General features: G+C 37.8%; 1 protein-coding gene across 12 annotated transcripts in view; it reads left to right on the top strand.

Moving 5' to 3' along the window:
* The window catches only part of BNC2 (basonuclin zinc finger protein 2), a 440,387-nt gene that overhangs the window by 174,843 nt on the left and 238,981 nt on the right, over positions 1 to 26,563 (top strand). For 7 of the 12 annotated variants that reach the window (XM_086685357.1, XM_086685358.1, XM_086685362.1 and 4 more), the window contains one exon: positions 6,944 to 7,027. The exons of 4 other annotated variants lie outside the window; for them this stretch is intronic. In XM_086685357.1, the coding sequence (XP_086541483.1) occupies positions 6,944 to 7,027 (84 nt within the window). Of the gene's footprint in view, positions 1 to 6,943; positions 7,028 to 23,043; positions 23,822 to 26,563 lie in introns of those variants that run through there. One more of the 12 variants, XM_086685368.1, reaches the window with a different exon arrangement.

The following is a 26,563-nucleotide window of genomic DNA, read 5'->3' as shown; positions in this document are numbered from 1 at the left end:
CAGAGGATCCCAAGCAGGCTCCACACTGAGAGACAGCACAGAGCCCGATGTGGGGCTCAAACTCCTGAACCACGAGATCATGACCTGAGCCAAAGTTGGACACTTAACTGACTGGGCCACCCAGGTGCCCCAAGAGGCATATATTTTCTAAAACTAAGTTATCATCTAAACTGCCTTCCCAGTTATTATTTATTTTCTTGTTTATTTAGGCTAGTGATTCTCCGATGTTAATGCTCCTCAGCATCACCTGGCTGGCAGGCTTGCATAAACAAATGGCTGGGCAGCACCTTGGGTTTTGTCACAGTGGGTCTCAGGTCTTCAGTCCCAAAGGCATTTCAGACACGTTCCCAGTTGATGCTAATAATGTGCCTTGGATGAGGAATATACCTTGAACCACTTGCCTAGACTGTTGGTTTTTTCTATCCGTTTGCTGTTTTGTTCAGTTCCCCCCCCCCCCCCCCCCCCCACCAAAAGGGTAGAGACTCTTCAGATTGTATTCACCTATGTTTCCTGGAAGCTCTGTATATTTAATTCTTAGGTCAGGCCGCTAGCATGAAAGAGTACCCAGAAATTTGCCTTATGTTTTCATTGTGAAGGGCTTGGTTGGGGCAGAGTGTGAGATGTGCCACTTCCTGCTCCTTCCTCCAGTGAAGAATTTAATGCCCAATCTCTTACAGTTTTGACAGATCTTTATAGACTTTCTCAACACAGCATTCTAGGAAGCCTTCTGAAAGTTGATTGACCTGGCCCTTAATTGAGACTAATTGAATAGATATTATTTTTTAGTTTCCCTAATTGCTTATATTATTCCTTTGATACTTGAGGTTTACTTCATCTCCCCCAAATCCCTCTCTTGGTCTCAAACTTCGCAGCTCTCATGAGAGTGTGTGCTGGGGGTGGGTGTGTGGGCCCTTATCATTTACTAGTACTGTGTCCCTACTGCATGCTTTATCTGTGTCATCTCCTTCAACCTAGCCAACCTTACACAGTAAAAACAATTATTCCCATTTTACGTATGCAGGAAACAAGGCTCTGGATTGGTACTTTACTGATCAGCTTTACAATTACTGCCTCTGAGGTTAAAGCAGAATTCTAACTCCCAAGCCAATGTTCTTTTCATATTACCTGCCTTTAGGATAGTTGGAGATGAGCCCTGAGTACAGAAGGAAACTTAACCAGGGCATATATAAGCATACTTGAAATTTCACTTAATGTCACTTGTCAGACTTGGCAATGTGGTGTGTATGCCCATAAGCAATAGTCTGAAGTGTTAAATTTCCAAAATACTCAATTTACAAGAGTGATTGTAAACCAGTTGAAAAATAATCTGATTCTGTACTTTAAGTGTAAAGCCTGCATGGCACATTTACAAATAACTTCATTCACATTTTCTTCTTCAGTGCTAAAACCCCTGTAAATCAAGAATTGGATAAATAAGCCAACTCTCATATGGTAGGAGGCTTTTCTAGTGAAATACTAGCGTGGTAGTTGAGAGAACTTTGTTTTAATTTCAGTTTCACTCAATTTGTCAAATGTGGGGGAGGACTGTAGTGATGGACCTCAGTTTTCTTGTTTAAAAAGTGTACGATAGAAATTTTCTCCTCTCTTATTTGTCTGAGAGGGGAATAAATAAATACTATGTGTAAAGCCCTTTGAGGGCTCTGGAAGAAAGATTCTATGTAATTTCAACATTATTCATGGTCCATCAGGCTCCCCAGGGTGTCACCAGCAAAGAAAGATTTTTACATCCTATCCCACATTTACAGTATAAAACCAAGGTATTGTTGTTTGTGGCTGTGAAATCTCCTGTAATTGTGCCTGCAGGGGTGCTCCTATCACAGGGCCTAGGGCCCTGGCTCACCCAAGAGGGCCAGCTCCCAAGGCAGAGGGAGAGTGAACCCCAGTTAAACGGTACCTTGCTCCTGAGAGGATGTGCGCCCCCCCCCCCCCCCCCCGCAGTAATCTGTGTCTGTCAACCTGTTGAGTAGCAGAATCACTTCCTTGACCCTTCTCTGCTCTCTGCCGCTTGATCCTGTAGTTCATTATTCTGAGATGACTCTAGAGGGGACTGTCCTCTGTCCTGCTCAGTTCTGTAATACGTCTCTCATTCTTACCGTGTTCCTATTGATACAACCCTGCCTCATCTAAGGCCTCTGTAAGAACTAGCATATTTCTGGCCATTCTGTATTGGAGACTGGATCAATACTGTTTCGACTCACCAGTTCCTTTTTGATTGTTAAGCAGTATTTTCATTCTTGAGCTTTAGGTTTTGTATACTTCTCCCTTCTGAATCTTAGGCTGGGGTTCCACAGCTGAGAAAGGTTAGGCCCAGATTGTTGTCTTTTAGTTAAATGGTAGCCTGAAAAATTGGGATGTAAGTTATCTGCACATCCAGCAACTTAGTGCATCTTCCTCTTTTTTATTTTTTGTGTTCATTTGTTTGTAGCAAATGTAGTGTTTAGTGTACATCTTTATCTTTACAGTGTTGGGTAATTAATTTATTTCTTTCTCTGCTCTTTCTCACAAGAGCTCCTGACTAGCTTATTGCCAAATCTGTTTCCCTTAATGGTCTTCCTGAATTCTTTGTGTTATCTGAGTAATTTTTCCTCTTGCTGCTTGGCATTGTCTAGCCACTGAAATTAGGCTGATTCTATCCGTGCTTCTCTCTGGCTTGGAATGTGACAGAGCTTGTACCCAGCCATGTCCCTCAGTCTTCTGATGGGACTCTTTTTGGTTTTTCTCTCTCCTTCTCTGTGTTTTTTAAAACGAATTTTGTGTGTCCACTCTTTTCCAAGTTTTTCATGGGTTCAAATAGTTTCCCTCATCCCTGCAACTGCTAGACTGAAGTCACCAAAACACACACACTTCAGAACTGATCCAGGCTTGTGGCCAGCTTAACTGAAGAGTCTTGAGCTGACATGGAAGTTAGTTTGTTTATTTAGGCTCTGATTTTTATAGTGCCTATCAGGCAAATGACTACCTGAATGTTTCATGTTTAAAAATGAAATTAAATTTCAAATGGGCTCTGACTCTGCAAGAAGCATCCCAAACTGTGTAATCCCTCTTCTTGGTAACATGTTTCGTTTCTCAAGTTATCATTTCTGTGTCCCTTTGTTTCTTCCATTCGGTACACACACCTTCTGCCTCATTGAGTTTCAGTTGTTTTGAGTAGTAACTCCTCTTGTGGGGCTTTTTCAGTCGTCTTTTCAGAAGTCTGGCCCCTAACAATTTTTACGTGTGATCTCACTAAACAAAGAACTAGTGTGTGTGTGTGTGTGTGTGTGTGTGTGTGTGTGTGTGTAGGAAGCCTGCCATATTTCCTCCCTGCCCCACAGAAAATGTGTTTTCTGGAAGCCCTTTTGACACTGAAGTGAATGCCCACTGGCCCTCCCTTGCTGAATTCCCCTGAGAGGGGAGAAAGGAGGAAAGAGAGGGAGGCCTTTATGCTTGTTGTCATATCTTTTGTTTCTGCTGATTATACACAAAGTAAGTTGTAAATAGCTCTCTCACACACCATGATTCCTTTGAGGTATGTCCTGGAGAGTAGATATGCACTCAGCTTCAGCTTACCCAGGGGATTTTAGAGGGTCCCTTTCAAGGCCTCTTACTTCCTGTTACAGCTCTAGCACAATGAAATTTAGATGAGTACCAGACAATTACCATTCTCATAATTAAACCTGTGGCATACTGTTCAGAAATATTAGCCGATGAGTTTAATATTTTTTATTGTTTTTAACATAAATGTTTTTATTTAATAGCAAAAGATACTAAAATGCAAAAAAGCATAAAAAATATGATGTCCCCTTAGTCTTACCATTTTTCAGAGATAAAAATCACTGTGAAACATTTGTGAAAATCCTTATAGAGAACACCAGCATGAAAGAAAGCAGATTTGGAGTTCTCCAAATCAATTTAAATTTTATATTCCAGGAAAACCATGGTTAGGTACACACCATATTTTATTATCTTAATTTAAACTGGAGTGATAATAAGGAGCCAGACAATTTATGTCTGCTGTATCTGTCAGTCATGTTTTTGATCGCTTATAGCTAGCTGTCTCACTACTGAGGGTTGTAAATCAAAAGGCCTAATTGTCTAGGTGTGCAGAGTTATAACTAATTAGGTTACCAACTTTTATATTTTTTGGTTTTTCCTTGGTATATTTTGATGAATTAAGAAACAGATATAGCTTGTTTTCCACTTAAAATTTTTTTCTTTACCTGATAATGCCACTAAATGTAATGAAGGGGGAGGGAGAGTATTATTAAATGGTGAACCCATTAGTAAAGCTGCAGCTTTGTTTTAAATCTCAATTTCCTCATCTTTAAAATATGGGAGTCCATTTTCATGGATCCTGATGGCTTTTTTTTCTGCTCAGAAACTCTAGGATTCTAAGTTTTTGAGTGCTAAGTCACGTCCCTAGTGTAGTTCTTTTCGTGATTTGGATTGTTGAAACACTCTAGTAGCCTGGCACTGTTTTCTTCTAACTTATTCACAGACCTTTTTGTTCTCTCTCAGAAACTGTGTATTTCTAAGTGTCTGACGTTGTAATTGAGTGTAATTGTAGTTGTTTAACTTTCTCCTTTCCTCTCAAGAGTGTTTATAAAATGTATTCTGTGGGGCAGAGGGTGGTAAAAAGGAACTAGAAACTTAGTATTGGTGATACAGTCAAATACTAGTAAGGTAAGTGGGAATTTGTTTTATGTACATAAAATAAAGTATTATTTACACTTAATTTGCAATATATATATTCTGGCTCATGGAATCTGCTTTAATCAGTTAAGTTATCATATATATTGAGGTTTTATAGGAAGCTGTGTGTTGGGTTTTCTTTTCCTGTGGAATATTCTAAGATGAATTTTTTCCCCAGTTCTTCTATTGCCCCATAGGGAGAATTACTGTTGCAGAACTCATTAGTGCCCCTCCATATGTCAGCTGAGGGGTGGCATCAGCATCAGCCTGCATGTGCCACAACACACATGCACAGTGTCTCTGCTCTTCTCCATGCCCCATTTCTTTCTCATTCCTCAAGTTAGAGGCTAAATTCCTTTCACATTGCTTATGTTGTCCTAGACCACAAAGCAAGTAGTAGGTCTTGATAACACACCTTCTCCACTTCCTTTGTCTTTTTTGTAATTTCTTTCATATGAAACATCAGCAAATGCCTCTAGAATGTAAGCTACTAAATGCAACTATTGCATGTTTTTCATTAACTTCTTTGAAATATGTTCTGTCTTTTTATTTTTTTAAGAGGCCTCATGCTTTTTTTTTTAAAAGTTTTTAACAATTTATTTATTTTGAGAGAGAGGCTGGAAGAGAGAGAGAATCCTACTTTCAGTGCAGAGCGCAGTGTGGAGTTCGAACCCATAAACCATGGGATCATAACCTGAGCTGAAATCTAGAGTGGGGTGCTCAACCGACTGATCCACCCAGGCGCCCCTGTTCTCAGTCTTGTCGAGCTAGTTACCTATACTGAAGCCTTGGTTTTGTTTTGCTGTGTTGTGTTGTGTTTTGAATTGTCAAATGGAGATGCTCATATCCTGTAAGACAGTAGCAAAGAAAAAAACAGGTTAATCTGCATGTAAGGTGCCCACAGGGTAGCATGACCGCAAGTGCTCAGTAAATGTGATTCTCTTCCTTCTCCCTTTGGGCTCCAGTGTGAAATTTGTGGGTAAAGAACAGTTAATTTCAAAGAAAGATGATAATCTGCCCATGTCACCATAGGGACATAGGCAAGAAGAGAGAATGCAGGACTTGAAAGAAATTGGAGAGTTGGTCCTAAAAATGAAGAATCGGCTCAGTGCTCTTTTTTAATATTAGTAATATTCAGTGAGGAACTTGCAAAGTGGACTTTATTGAAAGTTGTTTAGATTTAGAGAAGTGAACTGATTTGTGGGTCAAAAGAAAGAGGGAAATACCTTCTAAGGCAGCATACTTGGCTGAAAACTTATCTCTGAGCAAAGAAAATTGACTGGCACAGATAATCCTAAGTGGAGTTAAAGCACAGAACAAAACAGCAGAGGTGGGCTCTGATGGGGAAAGAAGACAGGGTGAAGCTGATTGATGGACCAAGATTCTGAACTACATAGTTGTATGATTCATAAAGATAGTATATGTTTGGAAATACTGAGTAGTGATTCAGAGAAGTTTTTTAAAAAGCAGAAAGCAGGTTTAGGTGGCATCTAAATCCTTTTGTCTTTATCTCAGAAAAAATCTAAAATGAAGTAAGTAGGTGACATTAGGTGACATTTTGGGATGAGATCAACTAATTAGCTAATTTAGTTCTGAAAGGGAATCTTAAGTGGCTTTCAGTGTAGAATTTTAGATATAGAGAAATATTCTAAATTATAGTTGTTTTCTTATCATTTTTATTATGGAAACAGACATAAAATAAGCCTCTTCAATAAAATTTAGAGATAGTAAATAAATAATAAGTATTGATAAACAGAATCTGTCTGTGCTAACCTACTCCATGAATAGGAAAAATAAATTTGATCAAGTAAATGGTGAAAAGGAATATTATTCATTATAGAATGCAATGTTTTTCACTCTCACTTAAGCAAATTAAATGACAGAGGGGAAAAGTGTCACCAGTATCAAGAAGAGATTCTACATTTCTTTCTGTCTTTACTTTAACCTTCTCTGCTTTCATCCAGAGATATTTATATAATGCCTACTTTGTGCTACATGCTGTGGATACAAGGGGAAATAAAAATTTTGTATATCTTTTATTCTTGGAATTTACCTTCTGGTAGTTCATAAACTTGATTACATGGTATTTACAATATACTTGACATACTGAGTGTCAAAAACCAATGGAGTCATGATGGCCTGTTTCATACCCGCAGTTGGGATGTCCCTGCTTCTTTCTGGATCTAATGTGTTTCTGTGCAGTTCTCAGCAGCCTCCACATCCAGCATCTAACTTGGCCATGTTCCCCCAGGTTCCAGTGGCATGTGCTGGCAGAGTGCTGGGTGCAGACTTTTGCCCAAACCTGGAGGAGCCAGACCAGAGGCTGGAAGTCCAGGTTGGAGTCTTATTGCTTTATTAGTTGGGGGTGGTGTGACAGACACAGTGGTCCCTGAAGGCCATACAAGTATAGCAGGGCCATCAGGAGATGGACAACTGTTGAGACAGGTGTAAAAGAGGAGCCAAGGTAGCATGTGTGCAATGAGAGGTCCTTTTCAGGATAAATTGTCTGTAACTGGAGATAATTAATTTACTCATTCAAGAAATGATACATATTGCAGTGGATAAGAGCATGGTTTCTGCCTCAGTTGACAAAGTTACAGTGAGGCCTTTGTCAAGTTACTTTATCAAACTAAGCTTTAGTTTTCCCATCTATAAAACGGAGATTCACCACCCAAAGTGATTATAAGGAGTAAGTGTTCTAACTTCTACCTAGTAGTTAGCAAAGGGCCTGGCACATAATGGGCACTCAGTAAATATTAGCTTTTATCTTTTAAAAGTATCATGTGCTCAGCACTGTGCTTGGCACTGGAGATACATGGTGAGCAAGTCATGCTTCCTGCATTATTATCCCTCAGGTCAGGAGAATAGAAGCCATTCAGCTGGGCACTGTATAGAAAAATATGATTTAATGATAAGTATCTTCCCTTTTCATGTATTAGGAGCTATGTCCTGTGACACAATACTTACTTGGAATTCAGTTCATGTTATGTGGTCTTGGGAGGTTAGAAGTAGTTTGGTGTATATCAGATTAAGAATGTAAATACGACATCGTGGCCGAAGACCTAGCTCTGTTTTTATGTGCCTATTAGGATTTAAGGGATGTGTGTGCCAGTAATGCAAAGATACTGGCTGAAGTTGTAACATGGATGGCATCCCCTAGCATGAGCAAACACATAACATTTTTTTAGGGACTCCATTTGGCATCACTTTCTAAATTTTCAGACTGATGGGATGAGCATGGTAAGCTTGGTCTTAAAACATTTTTACTATTTAGACACCCCATATGAGACAGGAGAATAGTTTTAAAAATTGACTTCTTCACAGTTGGAGTGAAGGTAGAAGTGGTGGTAGGAGGAGGTTTCAGTTTTTATGGTACTGAAGAGTATACCATCTCCTGCACACCTGCTCTTGGCCTAGGGAAGACCACCTGAGCTCTGCTGTGCCACAAGCTGGTACTGCCCGGGTGTTGTATGGCTATGGTACAACAGAAAAGCAGGTGTGACACATATGAGACATGATCATGTATTTCCCAGTTTTAGAAAGCTAACAGCTTGTGTGTGACACACAAATGCAGAGTGATGGAAGGCTTTTCATGGAGAGTGGTCTGATCCTTGACCTCCTTGGGTAGGACGAGTGATGTTCTTCAAACACATCACCTGGAATGGTCTGTCATGGGTGGTTGTTGGATAATCTGTTTGTGAACCTTGAGTTATGGAGCAAAAAGCAATGGGTTTTGCAGATGTGACTGCGTCAAATAAAACTGAAAGAGACCAATGGAGCATATTATTTTAACATACCAAGAGAGAAAATGTATATTTACTGGTTTAAGTGAAACCCTGGTTGTAGGTAGTTAAACATTTGTAGAGTTGACAATTCAGCACGGTCCTTGCAAAGAAGACCAAGCCCCTGGGCAAAGAAATGAGTCTCATTTTATTGGGCTCCTCCTTTTGCAACACTATTTTGGCAGACTGAGTGGAAAGGTTGATTCTATTAGAAGATAGTCAAGTACGGTGAATTGGTGGATTAACTGGGACCCATTTGAACCATTTCCTTCTCTTTTTTCCTCTTCTTTTCTAAATATGGCTTCCATACATTTTAATAATATCTGGTACATATCCATATTATGTCAGTCATAAAAAACCTGACACTTAATAATGTTCTTCACCGGCTAACAATTTTGGGAGTAGTTTTTCGCTTAGAGTCCTTTCATTCTTGCCATGGCATGTATTCTGGTCTTCCTCCCCCCTGCCCCAGGAACGAGCCATTTCTTAGTTTTTCGTCTAATTCTGCACTCCAGGGAACTCACTATAATACATGCCAGAGGCATCTATTTTTCCTACTTGGATCTCAGGCTGTCCCCCAGGGCCAGGCATTATATCCACTAGAGGATTTGCTGTTTGGCCTCTTGATTCTGAGAACAGCCTCTTGTACACCTCAATTTAGGAGCAATGGTTTATTTATATCCTTTCCTATGAAGGATTTTCATTTAGACATACAGTGCACCCATATCTGATTTACTTTTGTATTTTAACTGACATAATTTCTCATGACTGGTGGAGTTCCTTTCTGCTCTTACCTTTTTCCTTTTCACTCTTTTTTGCTATCCCTAAAATTTCAGATGGCTTAGCAACTTTATTGCTTAATGATCCCAAGATCCCTGATACTGTTTCATGAACGCATCTTTGGTTTTGAGTAACTTTTATCCTGGAAGTTTGTGTTTGACTTGACTTTTGTGAGGGTATCTGCTGGCTTTTTGTGTTAATATGCTTAACTTTGAAAAGTAGCTGGAAATCAAGACTTAGATTCACTGTCTAATTTTGTTGATTTTCCTCAGTGGTTTTTGAAGTGGGTATGAAACTGTGTACTTTGTTTAGCTTTGGAGGTTAACTGATATTAGCAAAAAATTGTGCTCTGATGTAGTTATTTTCTAGGAAGTGGTTATTCTAGTTTAGACTTCCCTTAATTGCTATTAAATATTGTATTTTCAATCAGAGAAAAGTTACTTTTTGAGTCTAACTGTGCTTCATCCTGCATTAAGTTGTTAGAGCTAACCCAACAGTTTCTTTCTTGGTTGGGAATTCAAGATGTGGGATTGACTTGATATTTTTCACCACTAAAGTGCTTAGAAAATTAGGGTAAATAATGAACCAATATTTCAGTACCAGATTAGACACAATTTACTGTGATGTTTCATAAACCACAGACTCCTTTCTTCTGTGAATGCGTGAAGGATCACTTTTTTTTTCCCAGACATACCGGGGTGCAAGTGTAAATTTCCATAAAATTTAAATGAGGTGCTTCCTGTAATTAATGAACAATTGTGGCTGCTCTCTAGTCTGCATTGTAATTAACCGTGATCAGGCTTGTTTAGTGATGACACTGTTCCTGTAATAATTTGACAAGCTACTGTGAATTTGCCAGGTTATTAAACAACCTGCAGCATTCACTTATGGAATCACAGGGATGAGCCTGGCGGCTGGCTGCTGCTAGTTAAATGCAGCGTAAGGGTGAACTGAAAACTGCTTATTGAAGTCTATCGATCACCATGACCAGATTTAAATTCCTATGATTTTGGAGAAGTTAATTAATTTTGTGTGGGTTGTCTTGAAAACTTTTTATTGCATAATAAACCTGCTAGGGCAAAACTGGTCATTTTTATGAACTCATAATGAAGCCAGCAAATTTTCTATATTATTATGACCAATATGCACTACACAGAATCTGAGGTTTCCCCTTCCCACCCTATTAAACAGGTATAATTATTTAAAAAACAACAACAAGCAAATTCATTCACAACATTCCTCAAATACAAGTTCATTCTGTGTGTGTGAGTGTGAGTGTGTGTGTGTGTGTGTGTGTGTGTGTGTGTGTGTGTGTGAGAAACAGCAAATGACCTTGTGCTAAACACAGTCATGTTGCAGGTAGAGCGAGCCATCTAAGTGGACCTTATGTCCATGGTCACTAGTGCACCCGCCTTCCCCAACCCCCCTTCAGGTTAAGAACTGTTCAAAACGTTACTGTCTAGTTACTGTGGTGTCTTTCATTCAGATTCTGTTTATTGACTAAACCACAAGGATTCCTGCCCAAAGTACCAGGCGGTCTATGCTTGACTGATTTTGATTTTCTAACATCAGCCCTGGGGTTTATTTGAAAAATGTACATACACTGCAGCTTTAACAAGTCAAGTGACTGCATGTTTTTGACCACGGAGTAGAGTATATCTGAAGATCATTAAATTTAGGGGGGGAGAAGAGGGGTGGAGAATAAGTGTAGTAGTCATTGTACCATTGCAGAATGTGTGTGTGTGTGTGTGTGTGTGTGTGACACATGGTTTTTGTCTTTTCATCTTCTCCAAGAGCCAGAAAGTTTCCTGCCGTTCTCTTTCCAGCTATTGACAAATGATTGCCAGATGTGAGATCTTTGCAGTGCTCTTTCCCTCAGCAAACCTGCAGCGATGGGATATTTGATTCTCCCTTGCCCATTTCATCTCCTTTCCACATCTGCCAGGGACACACAAGCAATACATCCCTACATGAGAGTTTAAAGTTTATTCAGCTCCTTTTTCCTCTCCGATACAGTGTTTGGAGACAACAGAATGAGGTCCATATGACTCTCTCCCAACTTCACTGTATGAAATTAGTTGTTTATTTTACTTATCTACCTCTTAGTAATTGAACTATTTCATTTTAGTTTCGGTCCATGGAAAATTTGATGCAACTCTGGGAGTGCTAAGAGTTTCCTATTGTTGTCTGCTTGCTGCAAGTATGCCATCATCTTGACTTCTCTCTGATCGCCTCAGTTCTGATACAAACTACACTGTTGGTTTCATAGAACTTCCTAGGAAAGTAATTTTAATAAACAACTGTCAAAATATTAAGTGTAGCATGTCTATAAAATTCAGTAGGCATTTAAGATTAAAAGAGCCATCTATGAGGGGGGAAATTAAACTTGTTTGGCTTGATTAGCTTATGCTGTATTTGTGTCTATTGTCAAAGTTGATATGGATGAGGTCCTAGTTTTAATCCCAAAGAGTTTATAAAAGAGAAAGTACACTGAGTTTGGGAGGCATCTGAAATTAGGCTGTGCAGGCCACACACATAATCACTAACATGCACAGAAGCCTTTTGCATCTGCTTGGAATCTGTATTGATATTGATTTTTTTTTCTCATCTCAGTTTAAAGATATTTTCCAAAATACTCTTATAGCTTATGTTCATACTATAGGGTGGGCTGACACAGGTGGCCTTTCAGTTTTCCTATTACACTTTTTGGCAAAGAAAAAGGTCCCTTATTCCCTGAATAAGATCAGCGTTTTTTTGTGTTTTTTTTAACATTTAAAAAATAATCCATAAAATGTCTGCCACATGTTCTCTAGTTGATGGAAATGTTTTCCAAATTAGAGCTGTAGTATTGGACTCTTACTGTATCAGTGCTAGTATGTTTACTGTTTCTGCTACCCTGTTAGCTACTCTTACCTACCTGTGATGATGTGAATTTATATTTTTTGTGAACTTAAAATGATGAATATAAGATAATTACTATTTCTGAATTTCAGTATTGAACAAGAATTTTGGTTTTTGTTAAGAAAAGTAAATGGCTTTACTCATTATTAGAATCAAAATAAGAAAAGTCTGAAGTCTGTTTCTCAGTATGTTCTTTGAAAAAATAACAAAACAGCAAAACTTAACAAGAAGAAAAACAAAAAGCCAACAGCCCCTGAAATGAATAAATCCTACTAAGCCCAAGACAAATAGGTAAACCAAACTCATCAAAAACATATACATGAAATGTGTGTAACTTTTTGTATATCCATTATATTATACCTTTCTGTAAAGTTTAAAAAAGGTAAAGGGGTAAAACTGCTTGCCACAAGTTGCCAATATGTTATATGTTTCAACTAGAAGTATGTGTGGATTAGGATAGAAGAAAATTATCATTGAAAATACAGATAATGATAAACTGTCAACATGTTCTCTCTCAAAAACAAGATGATGATCACGATGAAGGTGTTAAGTTTAAACAACACTCCTCAAAACAACATTGCCAAAATCAAAAAGGATCCCTGTGGAAAAGTTTATATTTTTATTGTCCTTTGACATTCTCTGAGGACTGACGCCATGTTAGGCACTCAGTGGATGCCAGTGGCTGGGAAGGTGGAGGTGAAGAGCTCTTTCATAAAACAACAAGGTTAAGAACTCCTGTGGCAGGAGCCAAGTTCCTCCGAGTGTAGATCACTTCACGTAATTTGCCTTTGCTAATGCATTTGCTGGTTTCTCATGCCTTCCTGCTTTTTCCTCAACATGGTTACTCTGGGAGGCAGAGAGGTGCTAAGCAATGGAGGTGTCATCCGGCCCGTGTACCTAGGGAACGTCCTTCAGAGGACGACTTGTCACCAGCCGTCAAAGAAGAGAGTGGCTTTGTGGTCTCTGAACATCTGGCAGCGCTGCACAGGAAGCTGAGGGGGTGTCATTAATTGTGATGAAATAATTTAAACCATCAGGAATAAATGAGGCTGTTAAGCTAAGTTCAGATTCCATTTGCCATGCACATGTGTCTAGCAGCCTGTGTGCAGTTAAAAAAAATTGAATTATATTAGCTCATGAGTAGAAGTGAAACAGATACTGTAAATGAAACAAGTTGCTGTGTAGTGATGACATCGTGTTGAACCACTTCACAGAGTTGCAGTTTGTGGGATCAATATATTGAAAGTGGTACATTATTTAATGAATTTTCATATAAAAGCATGCTTAGGGTCTTGAGGGATAGAGTAAGGACCATTGGTTTATTGGAACACAGGATGGGTAAGTGGATGGGTAAAAAGAAGCAAGCCACTGAGTCAAGGCGGATTGAGTAAGTGGGGTTCTTAGCCTGCTAAGCCAGCTGGATTGATGCAGAGCTCACCTTTCTATGGAGTTTGGCTTGGGGTACAGTATTCAGTGCAATTGTTCTGTATACATACTCTAGGCAGGAGGACAGTTTTTCTCTGTAACCCACATTGGATGTTCCTTTGAGAGCTTCTGACTCTTTGGGCACATCTACATTGTTTTCTTGAGGATAGGGACAACTATCTATGGTAATAGATTATTCCTCAAGCAGACAGACATATTTTCAAGGCTTTCTGAAATCATGAAGACTGATTTCAAATGTAATTTTCAAGTAGTGTGGAAAGAGACAGCCCTAATTTCTTTACAAAGAAAAGACTGTCAGGTTTGGAATGTTGGGGCATCTCTGAGGTTTTGAGCACTAAACTGAGCAATGGTGTGCATGTTCCAAAGTACATTTCTAAAATAAAAGTCATTCCCTTACACATAAGCAGAGTTTTCAAACATGAACTTTCATTTAAAAATCAACATAGGAATTTGAAAAATAAAGTGAGAGTTTTTTAGATACAGAAAGCCTTTTTGAAAACCACCACGGAGGTAAGCCCTTTGTCGCATACAGGCGATGGTGCAGAGCGCCAGCAAAACTTGGACAAGGGTCATTTTACTACAAATGTCTTCCCTTACTTTGTTCTATTGGTCCCCTCTAGCGTATTGCCTTTCTCTTTTCCTTGTTGTGTACCTCTTTTTTCTTTCCTTTCCTTTCCTTCTCCATTTTTCTTTCCATTATTTTTATTTTTATTCCTTTATACTTGATTCTCTTCACAACCAACCTATTCTATCCTCCATAAAAGTGAACTGCAGTTCTGTTTTCATTTATAGTCCTAGTTTTTCTGCTAGTAAAGATTAATATTCACAGTTACTTAAACTGTAACCTTAAAAAAAATCAGGTTGCATTTTTACATAAATTTGACCAGTGGTGGATTTTTTTTTTTTTTTTTTTTTTTTTTTTTTTTTTAAATTTTTTTTTTCAACGTTTATTTATTTTTGGGACAGAGAGAGACAGAGCATGAACGGGGGAGGGGCAGAGAGAGAGGGAGACACAGAATCGGAAACAGGCTCCAGGCTCCGAGCCATCAGCCCAGAGCCCGACGCGGGGCTCGAACTCACGGACCGCGAGATCGTGACCTGGCTGAAGTCGGACGCTTAACCGACTGCGCCACCCAGGCGCCCCTGTGGTGGATTTTTTTAAGGAACGTGAATGGACCTCGATTCGTTTGTTTTTTTTTTTTAAAGAATGTACAATACTCACTAAATTATCCCTTTTCTTGGACTTTTGAGTGGAACTGTTACTGATGAAAGCTAGAAATATGTGGCTCCCAGTTACCATTTTCCTTCTTCCCCTGACATAAGGAGGAAGACATGGAAATGAAAGTACCCTGAGTTTCCTGACATCTAATAAAACAACCAGTGGTTAGGATATTGCTTTTGTGTATTTTGATCTTGGGATTTCAGTTTAATTGATGAAATAGAACATGAAGATTTGAGTTCTTCAGATCTGTTTTTTTTGCATTGTTGGAAGGGTTGAAGGGTTGTGTGTATGCATAGGCATTGTGTCTAGCAAATAGCAAGTAGTAAATGCATTATTGTCATTATATAAGTGTATTTTACTAATGTCGGTTAAGCAGATAGAAATTAGGAAAAAAATTTTGCCTGAAAATTTCAAATACCTCAGCCATTTAAATAATATTCACTTTTGGGGCGCCTGGGTGGCTCAGGCAATTGAGCGTCTGACTTCAGCTTAGGTTATGATCTCGCAGTTTGTGAGTTCGAGCCCCACATTGGCTTGCTGCTGTCAAGCTTGTCAGCACAAGCCCGCTTTGGATTCTCCATCCCCCTCTCTCTTTCCCTACACTGCTTGCGCTCTCCCCCAAATAAATTATTAAAAAATAATATTCACTTTTAAATAGTTTTAGAATTTTTTTTCCTAAGAATAAGGAATCCAACATAGTAACATAGGGAATTTTGAACAAAATACCTATGCTTTTCTTTACTTGGAAGAAATCTCTGCATTCTGTAGTGCATTTATTTGTTTCTCAAAACAAATAAGAAAATGATAGTCTACTCAGTAGTTGTTTGAAGTTTTCTTTTGCAAGAATCTTAGTAAATACTTAATAGATGAAAAGCAGTTTCACACACTTAAGTTCCCTCCTCCCCTTTTCAGTTTTGGTGGAGTATGGATTGGATGTCCCTACATATATTCAGGACCTTTTTAAAAAATTTTCTGCTGCTGTTGTTACTATTACTCTCTGCTTTTAAGTGGCATTAAATTTGTGGATTCTGTATCTTGAGTTCTATAGATCAGGTACATTATAGATTAAATAAATCTTGGTCATATTATCTAGATTTCAGATAACCAACTTAACATAAGTTCCTGTTGGGAACTGTCAGTATGAATATAAGAAATGTTGATTAAGATGCTTATTTTACTTTATGTAAGTTCCTGAGTCATAATAGCTTCATAGATGCTTCATAGGAGGAAGAAAAGATAGAAAAACAGGAAGTATTTTAATTCTTGGCTTGAATAGAGAGAATTGTACGTTTATGTGGGGATGTGTGCATGTATGTGGGTTTTGTATATACCTACAATGTATATGTCATTACATAGTAATCCATATTTTTTATGTTTATAAGAATAGCTAGTGATATTCTGTTTGAATATTTTGAGTTAGTCATAGTAAGTAACATTACATAAATGAAGATTTATACTGAAAACACATAGTTCACCTAGTTCCACCTGCAAAAGAAAGAAAAACTTCTGTTAGGATAGATAATGGAATCTCAATTTATATGTGAGATGCCTTATTTTTTTTTAATGTTTATTTATTTTGAGGGAGCGAGAGGGAGAGAGAGAACACGTATGCAGGAGGAGCAGAGAGAGAGAAAGAGAAAGAGACACCCCAAGCAGCCTCCACCCTGTCAGCACGGAGCCTCAGGTGGGGCTTGAACTTACAAACCCTGAGATCATGACCTGAGCCAAAACCAAGATTTAGACACTTAACTGACTGAGCCACCCAGGCGCCTCATTTTGAAAACGTGTGTGAGATTCTTTAGGACTCGGTATTTTTTAAAATATGGTTTCATAACTTAAACCTGGAAATTAGCTGAATTTATGTAATCTGTCTTCATTTTATGTATTTGGAAACCCAGGTCCAGAAATTTTAAAAGACTTAGCCTAAATGACATAGTTGGCAAAACATTCTCCATTTCTGATGTCAGAGCCTTTAAGATATTTTTTACTGGTTTTTAGTGCTTCAGAGTTTGTAAGCATTATACAGCAGTGCTCTAAGTTTTGTTTTCTTATCATGGAATATTATTTCGTCTATTGTGTCCCTTGTTCTTTATAATCTGAGTATTAAGAATGCAAGGAGGCTACATTTTTAGGTACCACAGTAATGGTGTTAGCAGGTTCCCTCATGAAAACAGCAGATCCTTCTGCCTGATGCAGGAAATATGCTAACCTGATGCTAAGAAATGGAATGTTTGGCTCTGGCTTTTTTGCTTTTATTTTCTAGTGTGAGTTCTAGTATTTAGGTGTTTGACAAAAGCTAACTCTTGAACATTAAGAGGTGGAAATAGTTCCATCTAAATTATCTCTGTTTCAAAAGAGAAGTGCCATTACAGACCTCTGAAGAATGGAATTACCCAAGAATATAAGTGTTATTTTTTAATGTTCAGTACCTGCCACTGGAGCTTCATGGAGCATAGATGCAGGGCAAGTACCCTTGAAATCATTGTTATGATGAAAACCATTTTTAAGTGCCTTTTTGAATATGGTACTGTGTTTGCATCCTATAAAAAGTGAGCTGAATAGACAGCGTCTCTGCCCTCTAGGAGTTTATAATCAAAAACAGAGAATGTAGCTGACATCTGTTATTGTATTAATGTCCTACAAATAAACATTGATCAAATACATAAATAAAAGTTTTATATCACAGACATGTAAAAACCTTTTTACTTGCCTGATTAAATAGGTAAATAGGCATCCTTACTCCCACACTGAAACTATCCATGGACATTGTAAAATGACTATAGTGGAATAATCCTGACACCAAGACAGTCCTTTATATTGTTATTTTTAAGGGTTTCCAAAGAGCGCTGGCATTACCATGATGTTACTGATAGCTTATTTAAGCGGGTCTGGATTCAGGCATGTTTTTAGCTTTCTGGTTAAATTTTCCTTCCTTTCTAGAATTTTCTCATTTCAAACTGTTGACTAGTGGTACTTGTGATTGTAAACCAGCAGCCTGGAGTGTACTTTAAAAATTTTATCCAAGCCCCTGATGTTAACAGAAATGATTTTTTAAAAAACTAGCAGCCTTTTTTTCCCCTCTTCAAATTGCTAGAAACTGCATGAAAACAAATGTTGGAGCTTAGGGTTGATGCTGTAGCAAGATGAGGTTATATATCCAAAAGGCTTTGAGGGAAATATTGGTAAAAAGATTTAAGTTCACAATTTTGGAATAAACAGATCTGGTTGTAAGTTTAAGTAAAGCTATACAAAACTAAAATTAAACGTACAAGTGTTGGCAGGGGGAGATAGGTATTAAGTTTGATAAAATGTTTTCTTTCTGCATGCTTCAGTTTTAATGCAGGGTATTTTAGCAGTCACTTCATTTTTGAAGTGTGAACATTGGGAAGTCTAAAGGTAAACCTGTCTTAAAGTTCAAAATGTTAAAAAAATAGCCATCCCTAGCCCAGTGTAGGTGTCTGTCTGTGTAAATTAAAGCATGTGGATGCATAAATTAATTGGAAGAACAGTTGCTGATATAAATCAAACTTATTTGGTATACTGATGAAATGAGCATTGTTTATAAGATTATCTTGTTATTTAATCTCTTCTATATAAACCTGGCTGGTTAGCATTATGAAGTAATAATACAATTAATGTGATGATGGTATACTTTTTCTTGGTACAGGCCTGATCCTGCAGGCCTTTCTTGACTGGGATTTGTGTATATAGAGGGCCATAAGAACTGGAAATTTTAATTAGCAAGAATGTTCCTCCCCTCTCCCTCCAGTTACATGCTGTCCCTAGGATAGTTTATTCTTTTTGAACCACTCATCTGCTGACCCTAGAAGGAAAAACTGCCTTCAGATACTATTTTCTCAAAACTGTGCAGAGTTCATTATGAGAGTTGCTTGCTATCTTGTAGCTATATGCCACTGTGCCACTGGGTCTCAAATAAAGGGAAAATTTTACTTATAAATGAAGCCATTAGGAATTTCTTGAATAAACAAAGGTTTTTTTTCTTTGATGTGCAAAGGAATTTTGCTTATAACTCCTAGTCATAGAAGTCCATGTCAACACATGCAAGGACCATTCGCTATCTTTCATGTGCAAGGGAAAGCATTCCTGTCAGCTAGGGAGCAGAAAACAGAAACACTTGAAAAAAAATAAACAGAATCCTAGTGCAAAAAAAAAAAAAAATTGTTAGTGTCATTAGTTGGAACTTGATTCAGGACTTTTGCTTGGTATTTTTTGCCCTTTTTACTCTGCTTGCTTTCCTCATCCCCATCCCCCAGAGGTTGGTTTCTTTATGTCCCAAAATGAAAACTTTGTTTTGGGGAAATTAAATCAAAGGTATGTATTTTACTGATTTTGCTCTTGGGTTGCTTAACTACTTCATGGCATTCTTTTAGTCTTTAACAGAATTTGGAGTGGTGTCTAATAATTTAACTAAGGACTTGCAGAGAAAAAAAAAGTCACAGGTGATTTACTTTGATTTACTTTTATGAATGGAACCTGATGACTGATATTTGTTGTTGCTACCTAAGCTCATCTAGAGAATGGATTTAGAACAGTGTCCTTTTAGGGTTAATACACAGAGCAGTTACGAATGTGTGTATAATGACAGCTTTCTTTTTTATTTTTTAATGTGTATTTTTGAGAGAGAGACATAGTATGAGTGGGGGAGGGGCAGAGAGAGAGGGACACAATCCAAAGCAGGCTCCAGGCTCTGAGCTGTCTGCAGAGCCCAACGCAGGGCTTGAACCTACGAACCACGAGATCATGACCTGAGCCGAAGTTGGATGCTTAACCGCTTAACTGACTGAGCCACCCAGGCGCCCCTATAAAATCTTAATTGTGATTTCATTTTGCCCTGAACAATCAGGATTTTTTCCCTTCTTTACTGGTTTGTGTTGGTATTAAACATTTCCAAATTGACAAATCAGATATTTGGATATAATATTTTAAAGATTTTTGTTTCATCTTCAGAAGAGTGCCAAAGATACCTCTGTTTCAAAAGTGATTATCTGTGATGCCATAGCAACATCCCTGACTGTTAGCAGAATATGTATTATTTCTGTGGTTTTGTGAATCAGTAACCACTAAAAGATTTCAGAACAATCATCTATGAATGATTTGTTCAGAATGTGCTTAATGAGAGAAACTGTGGCGTAAGACAACCTCACAATACATGTAAGGATACTTTTTCAGTGTTACACTTGGCTCTGTTCTGGATTATGCAACTTGGATTTTCAATCACTGTTGTACTATGCAGATATATTTGATGGAGTTTGGGTCTGTTTCCTGGGAAGCTGTGCAGGACAATACTTGTCAAACCAGTATTGAAATCCGGGGATCTGCTGACTGGAGCCAAGCATATGGTGGGACAGGAAGCTTTCTGGGTTGAAGAGGTGACTAACAGTGGGCTGACTGCCCTTCTCTGCTCACTTATGAGAGCCTGCTTCTCAGATCTATTAGGAAGTAGGTTTCAAAGATTTGAAAAGAAAACATGAGGCTGTGTGTCCTATATCTAACTGGGAGTGATGCATATGACCATATGCTGTGGTCATATGAGCAGCTCTAGGGTATAGTCTCACTCTCTGTCAAATAGAAGTCCTAGTAATAAAAGTAGAAGGGCTACAAGTTGTGCCCTTCAGAATTTTTCTGAGTATGGTTCCTCCATGGGCTGCTACTGTTTCTGGATGGGAAGATCCAGCCTTCTGGGTCTTCTGGGTGCTTTTCTAGTTTCTCTCCTTTTATCATTTATCTATTCTTTTTTACTGTGAATTGTGTATGTCACTATCTGATATCTTCTTGTGTTTTGGTCCATTCAGATATTATTTTATGTATACATTTTAGGATCTTTTGGAGAGCTGACTTAACTAGGTCCCCTTGCGAACAGATCACAAGGTGATGACTTACATGACGGTACTTTGTTTGGGTAGAGTCCAGAGTAAGAATGAAGGACCAGAGGAAACCACAATGATGAATTATTAAAGTGATCAGTACTACTAATGGGTGCTTATTCCCACTGGGGCCTTTGGAGGCACCTCATGAATATGTCTCCCCACAAAATAAAAGGGGAAAATGTTTACCCATTGACTCTCATTCTTGGTGGATCAGTGTGGTCCTTTGAGCATTAAGTCCCTATACTTCCAATTTGTCAGGAAGCATGATGCATGTGAGGCAAACTCAGAGTCAGACGACACTTAGCTATAAATGGGGGAAGTGAGTTGATGTGGCTGGAATAAGAAGTGAGACAGGAAGGGTTTTTGGTGGTGCAGAGATGGAGCCCACTGTAGGGACAGACAGGTTGTTTTTTTATGTGGATCTAAAAGCGTAAGAGTACTCCGCAGTATTTGCTGCCTCATTTGTTGTAGTGCTCTTCTCACATGGGTTCAGTTGTGCCTTTACCTTAACTTAGGTATTTGAAAGGATTGTTGGCATTTTCCTTAGTAATTTTAGCATTCCACTTGGAATATTGGTCAGATCAGAGTGAACTGGAATGTGTAATGCATTTCCCTTTCATGGACACAGATCCACTGCTTTATCCACAGTGAAGCACAAAACATTTAGAGGCATTATCTCAATTATATTCCATATCCTTGATTTTGGAATAGGGGAAAGTTGTTAACTGCTCAGCTACTGTTAATATTCTTCTAAAAAACACAAGAGTTATTTAGCAGAATTCTGTCACAGGGTGATTTGGCTCTTTCACATCTTCAAAAATGAAGGCCCAAATCCTCACTGTGTTTTTCCAAATGGACCGAGGAACCCCAGTAGGTATAGTTCATGCTTCTATTGAACCGAGACATCTGATACATGAGTGAAGATTTAGGGTAGACTGTAAGGAAATACTAAAAAATAGTCCCCAGCAGGATTAAAACATTACGCATGTCTTCGCCAGTTATATGACAGAAGAATCTGTTTCAGAAACCAACTTTTAACAAAAGCAATTGAGTTACACAATTATTATATGTGCTCTTTTTATTGTAGTTATGTATTTTTACTGGAGTCATGGTCCCAAAATTATAAGGTTAACTACTATCGTGACTCATGCAGAGGGTATGAAACATCAAAGTTTCCTACCATCCATTCAATCTGCAGTTCAAGTCTCCAGCACCTTTTGCTTTTTTTTATATTAAATATAATTTATTGTCAAATTGGTTTCCTTGCAACACCCAGTGCTCATCCCAACAGGTGCCCTCCTCAATGCCCATCACCCACAGTTTGTTCTCAGTATTTAAGAGTCTCTTATGGTTTGACTCCTTTCCTCTCTGTAACTTTTTTTACCCCTTCCCCTCCCCCATGGACTTCTGTTAAGTTTCTCAGGATCCACATATGAGTGAAAACATATGATATCTGTCTTTCTCTGCCTGACTGATTTCACTTAGCATAATACTCTCCATCCAGTTCCATTGCTTCTTAGAAGTAGATGAACTGATCTTAATTCTTTCTCTATGGTATATGATTTCTTTCCTACCTGGGTATTTCTGTTTTTAAAGAAATATATACTGCTTATAGGAGTGATACTTCATGGGTGGCAGAGAAAAACGAGTTCTCTATTTGTACAGGTAGATAGAAGGGACACGATTGCACTGTATCTGACATACAGTAACTCCCTCAATAAATTATTATATTTTATAGAGGTAAAAAGGACAGAAAAAAACCCAGAAAGGCAGACTCTAATGTGAATTTATAACTATTATAACATCCTCAGCCAATTGGGAATTGTTATCCAATGAGACATTTTTCTGATTTGCTCTTTTGCTCCAGTTCAAAATGGCCATTACTGTTTCAGTAAAGAATTCAGTTTACTCTGCTAGAACTTTCTGTTGGTCTCAGAGAGTTGAACAGTTAGGTGATTTGAGGTTAAGATATCTTAGCACCTTTAGGGCAAAATACAGTCTTAAGGAGTGATAGAATATGCCGTCTAGAGGATAAGGAGTTTTAGGTTATAAGGAAAATTATTCCTTTTGTAGGCTCTTGAGGAACAATTTTCTATCTTGTGGTTGGTCACTTTCAATGTATGGCAATTGCTTTCCATTATAATCCCAAGCTTTAATCAATAGGTACCATATTATGCAACTTATAGTTATATTCTAACCAAAATATGTCAAATGTGGTTTCTGAGTGGCTGATTTACAGTAAGTCTTCCTCAGTCCCTAAAGTGGGTATAATAACTAATTTGAACTCCCACAGACTGAGGCATTTTTCTTCAGTGTTGGGGGGTGGGGTGGGAGTGGGTTGTAGAGATAGGAGGAGCAGTAAACCACTATTTCAACTTATTCACATACAGATTGATCCATTGTCATCTCCTTTGCATCTACATGGATTGTTGTGAATTATCTGCTCACCCTGGGAGAGACGTGCTCTGAATTCTAATAATTTGAAATCTGTGAATCTATTAAAACCATATTTGTAGCTCTAAAAAAAATTGATACTCACTGGGCAGTTTGCCCAACAAGAGAAAGTCAAAGAGATTATACACTTATCCTAAGTAACAGCAACCACCCTGCCAATTCTTCGTTTGAAAGAATACAGCAGACCCAAATTATACATCTAGGGGTAAGGGAAGACAAGAAAAGAACTCAATATATCAAAATCAGAAAGTAAATTCCACAATAATGGTTACAATAATGTTTCAAGATGTGATTTCAGCTTAAGCCTAGTCATTGAACTAATCATAGCTTAGATGGGTTTAAAATTGTTTAAAGCAGATCCTGAGGTTGTTAAATATGTTTACCTCTCTCACTTGAAATCCGAATATTCAGTCATATACCAGTAGACCCTGAGATTACATGGGTCAGACAGCGACCTCATTGTTTGACACACTGTGAGGCCCAGAGTGTCACAGTGACCTATTGTGATCAAAACATGGTCTTTTGATTTCCAAACCAAAGATTTTTCATCTGGTACTGAATTAACACATTTAGCTCTTCCAGTTTGCTAGAATAGTGATGTAAAGATGCCTAAACTGGTGTTTCCAAGGGATCTCTGCTTTATGCAGTGGATTTAGGTAAGTTAACTTGTTAGAGTTGTACTGTGATTTTCCCAAGGGATAGATTTTGTCTTTTCACTGATAGAGTCTCAACTATTATTCCTGGCACTTACAGGATAGTACTGATAATTGCTTGATGAGTGAATGAATGTGATAAATACTGATCTTTAAGCCATGAAGTCACACAGGACAGGCAAACCAAGAAAGAATTCACATGGGATAAAGTTACAGTCAAGTTCTTGAATAGGTGGTGTTTTTCTCTGACAAAGAGAGTGGAGAATCAGCAAACAGCCGAAAAATACTCTCCTCGAGGGTAAGAACCAAGTTGTGTCCCTCTTTGTGTACTCTGGTGTCTGGCACACAGTAAGTTCTAAAAATACTCTGGCTTCCTCTCTGTATAAACTTGAAGTACACCTTTCTTTACTTCCGTATTAAGAATCTGGTAAATGTTTTGGTTTTAAAAGATTTCTTGTTTGATTATGTCTAAATGATACATGCTAGAGAAAGTGAAATGTTATCAAAAGAGTAAATCTCTGATTCGATTTAATTAAGTCAATAGGAAGTCGAAAGTCCTATTTGCTCAGATGATCCTTTTTTTCGATAATTGAGAATTGACTTTCTTGGGCTGTTGGAGGTGACTACTTCAAATGACTACATTTGGCACTAAGTAGGGAGCCCTACTATTAATTTTCAATTAACTATGTTGTTGATTATCTTGCGCAGTAACAATACTTCAGTTGTTTGCACTGCCTATCTCAATTGAGTAGAGCATGGAATCAGCAATAACCTGATTATGGATTCTATTCTTGTATGGGCTGGTTAGACTTGCAAAGGGAAAAATCCTTGAATAAACATAGTGCTCCAAATGTTGGTTAACTGTTGAATGAATGAATGTTATTATTACAAAGAGGACTTGGCTAAAGAAGGTAGGTCATCACATCTCATTACCATTCTTAGGTAAACAACCAACTAGTGACAGTAATTTCATAACATTGTGTGTGTGTGTGTGTGTGTGTGTGTGTGTGTGTGTGTGTGTGTGTGTGAGAGAAATATATTTCTCTCTGATACTATTCACCACTTTAATGGAAATAGGAAACCTACAATGTTCATTGTTGGCTTAAACATTTTTCAGAGTAAAATACTGCCCTAATACTAGTTCATAAATACTTGAATTTGTATGTGAATTTTAAAACGCTATAAACTCAAGCAGAAAAAAATTATCCAAAGGAAAAACAAAAAAGCGAGTAAAGTGTCCATGTTGAATAATACTAATTACATTAAAATGAAATAGATAGCACTTACTCAAAACATCAGAATTTTTTTTAAAGGATATATCACTTCTAAAATATGTGTGAATGTAGGGGCGCCTGGGCGGCTCAGTCAGTTGAGCGACCGACTTCGGCTCAGGTCATGATCTCAGGGTTTGCGAGTTCGAGCCCCGCGTTGGGCTCTGTGCTGACAGCTCAGAGCCTGGAGCCTGCTTCTGATTCTGTGTCTCCCTCTCTCTGTCCTCCCCCACTCATGCTCTGTCTCTCTCTGTCTCAGAAATAAATAAACATTAAAAAATTTTAAAAAGATATGTGTGAATGTTGCTTTGAATAGATTAGTGTAGATTACATTTTATACGGTAGCAAAACAGATAAATTTGCTGTTTAGATATGGCGTCTGAACTGAGAAAACATATCACATCAGCTGCATGTGTGTTGAAGGGTTTAGATACAGAATCACCCAACAAGTCTTAGCATTGAAAGCTGACCTATGGTTTCTTGAAAGATGTTTTTACTTAATTGCCAAGATAGCTCAGATGTTGTTTACTGTGTTGTCAGTTGCTCTGTAGTATTCAGATAATTGAGAGTATTGGTCAGTAACCTTTTTGTGCCTGTGTTTTTAAGCTGTTGTTTGTTTCTTCTAATGAAGCATATTAAATATCTTTAATATGCTTGTCTATTTTATTGAAGTATTCATGCTATTGAGAAAAACAAAACATCTGTATAGTTATAGGGGAGAATATTTGCAATGGAGATGACAGAGATCAAGGGAATGTCAAAATTACCAGAGTGAAGAAAACAGAGAATTGAAGATGAGACCAAAAACAGAGAGAGAGAAAAGCCCTCTGGCAAAACATAGCTCTAGAGGAAAGTATGTAAGAAGGTAGAACTTCATAGAGAAATGTATTTTATGGGGGAAAAAATATACTAAAAGTCACATGACTTCCTATTTATTGAAAGAAAAATTCAGATTTTATGCAAGAAATAACTGAAAGGAGTTATTAATGAAGGAATTACTGAAATTACTGCTGTTTTATAAATACAGATAATCATTGAATTATTACAAAGAAAAGAACTAATAAACTGATAAATTTTCAAGTAAAATGTTAGTTTCTTTATTATTTCTAATCCTGGAAGTCTTTATTATAAAAATGGCTAAAAAACTAATTGTGGTAGTTTGTGTCTTTTTAATTAGTGATGATTTCCTAAGAAGAGTTAAACAGGTAGGAAGTATATGTTTACAGATTTTTTTTTAAGCTGGTTATTTTTGTTATCAAATGTTTAATTATAAAGGAAAGAAAACTTGGACATGTCCACCTTCAACTTGTAAAAAGTTTAGAGGTCATAAAATTAGCAAAGTAGAGGATCTTTGGCCACTGTGCTTAGGAATACAAGTATGATCATATCGTGAATGATCTTCATTTGATTTGCCCAGTTTTATGATGTTTGATAGCTTGGTTTAAGAATTAGTAAATTTTGTTCTTTTTAGAAA

The sequence above is a fragment of the Puma concolor genome, chromosome D4 (assembly GCF_028749965.1).
Source record: "Puma concolor isolate L17-30 chromosome D4, mPumCon1.1.hap2, whole genome shotgun sequence".
In the NCBI taxonomy this organism is placed as follows: domain Eukaryota; kingdom Metazoa; phylum Chordata; class Mammalia; order Carnivora; family Felidae; genus Puma; species Puma concolor.
The sequence above is the reverse complement of the archived record's forward strand: the minus strand, read 5'-3'. Positions and strand labels throughout refer to the sequence as shown.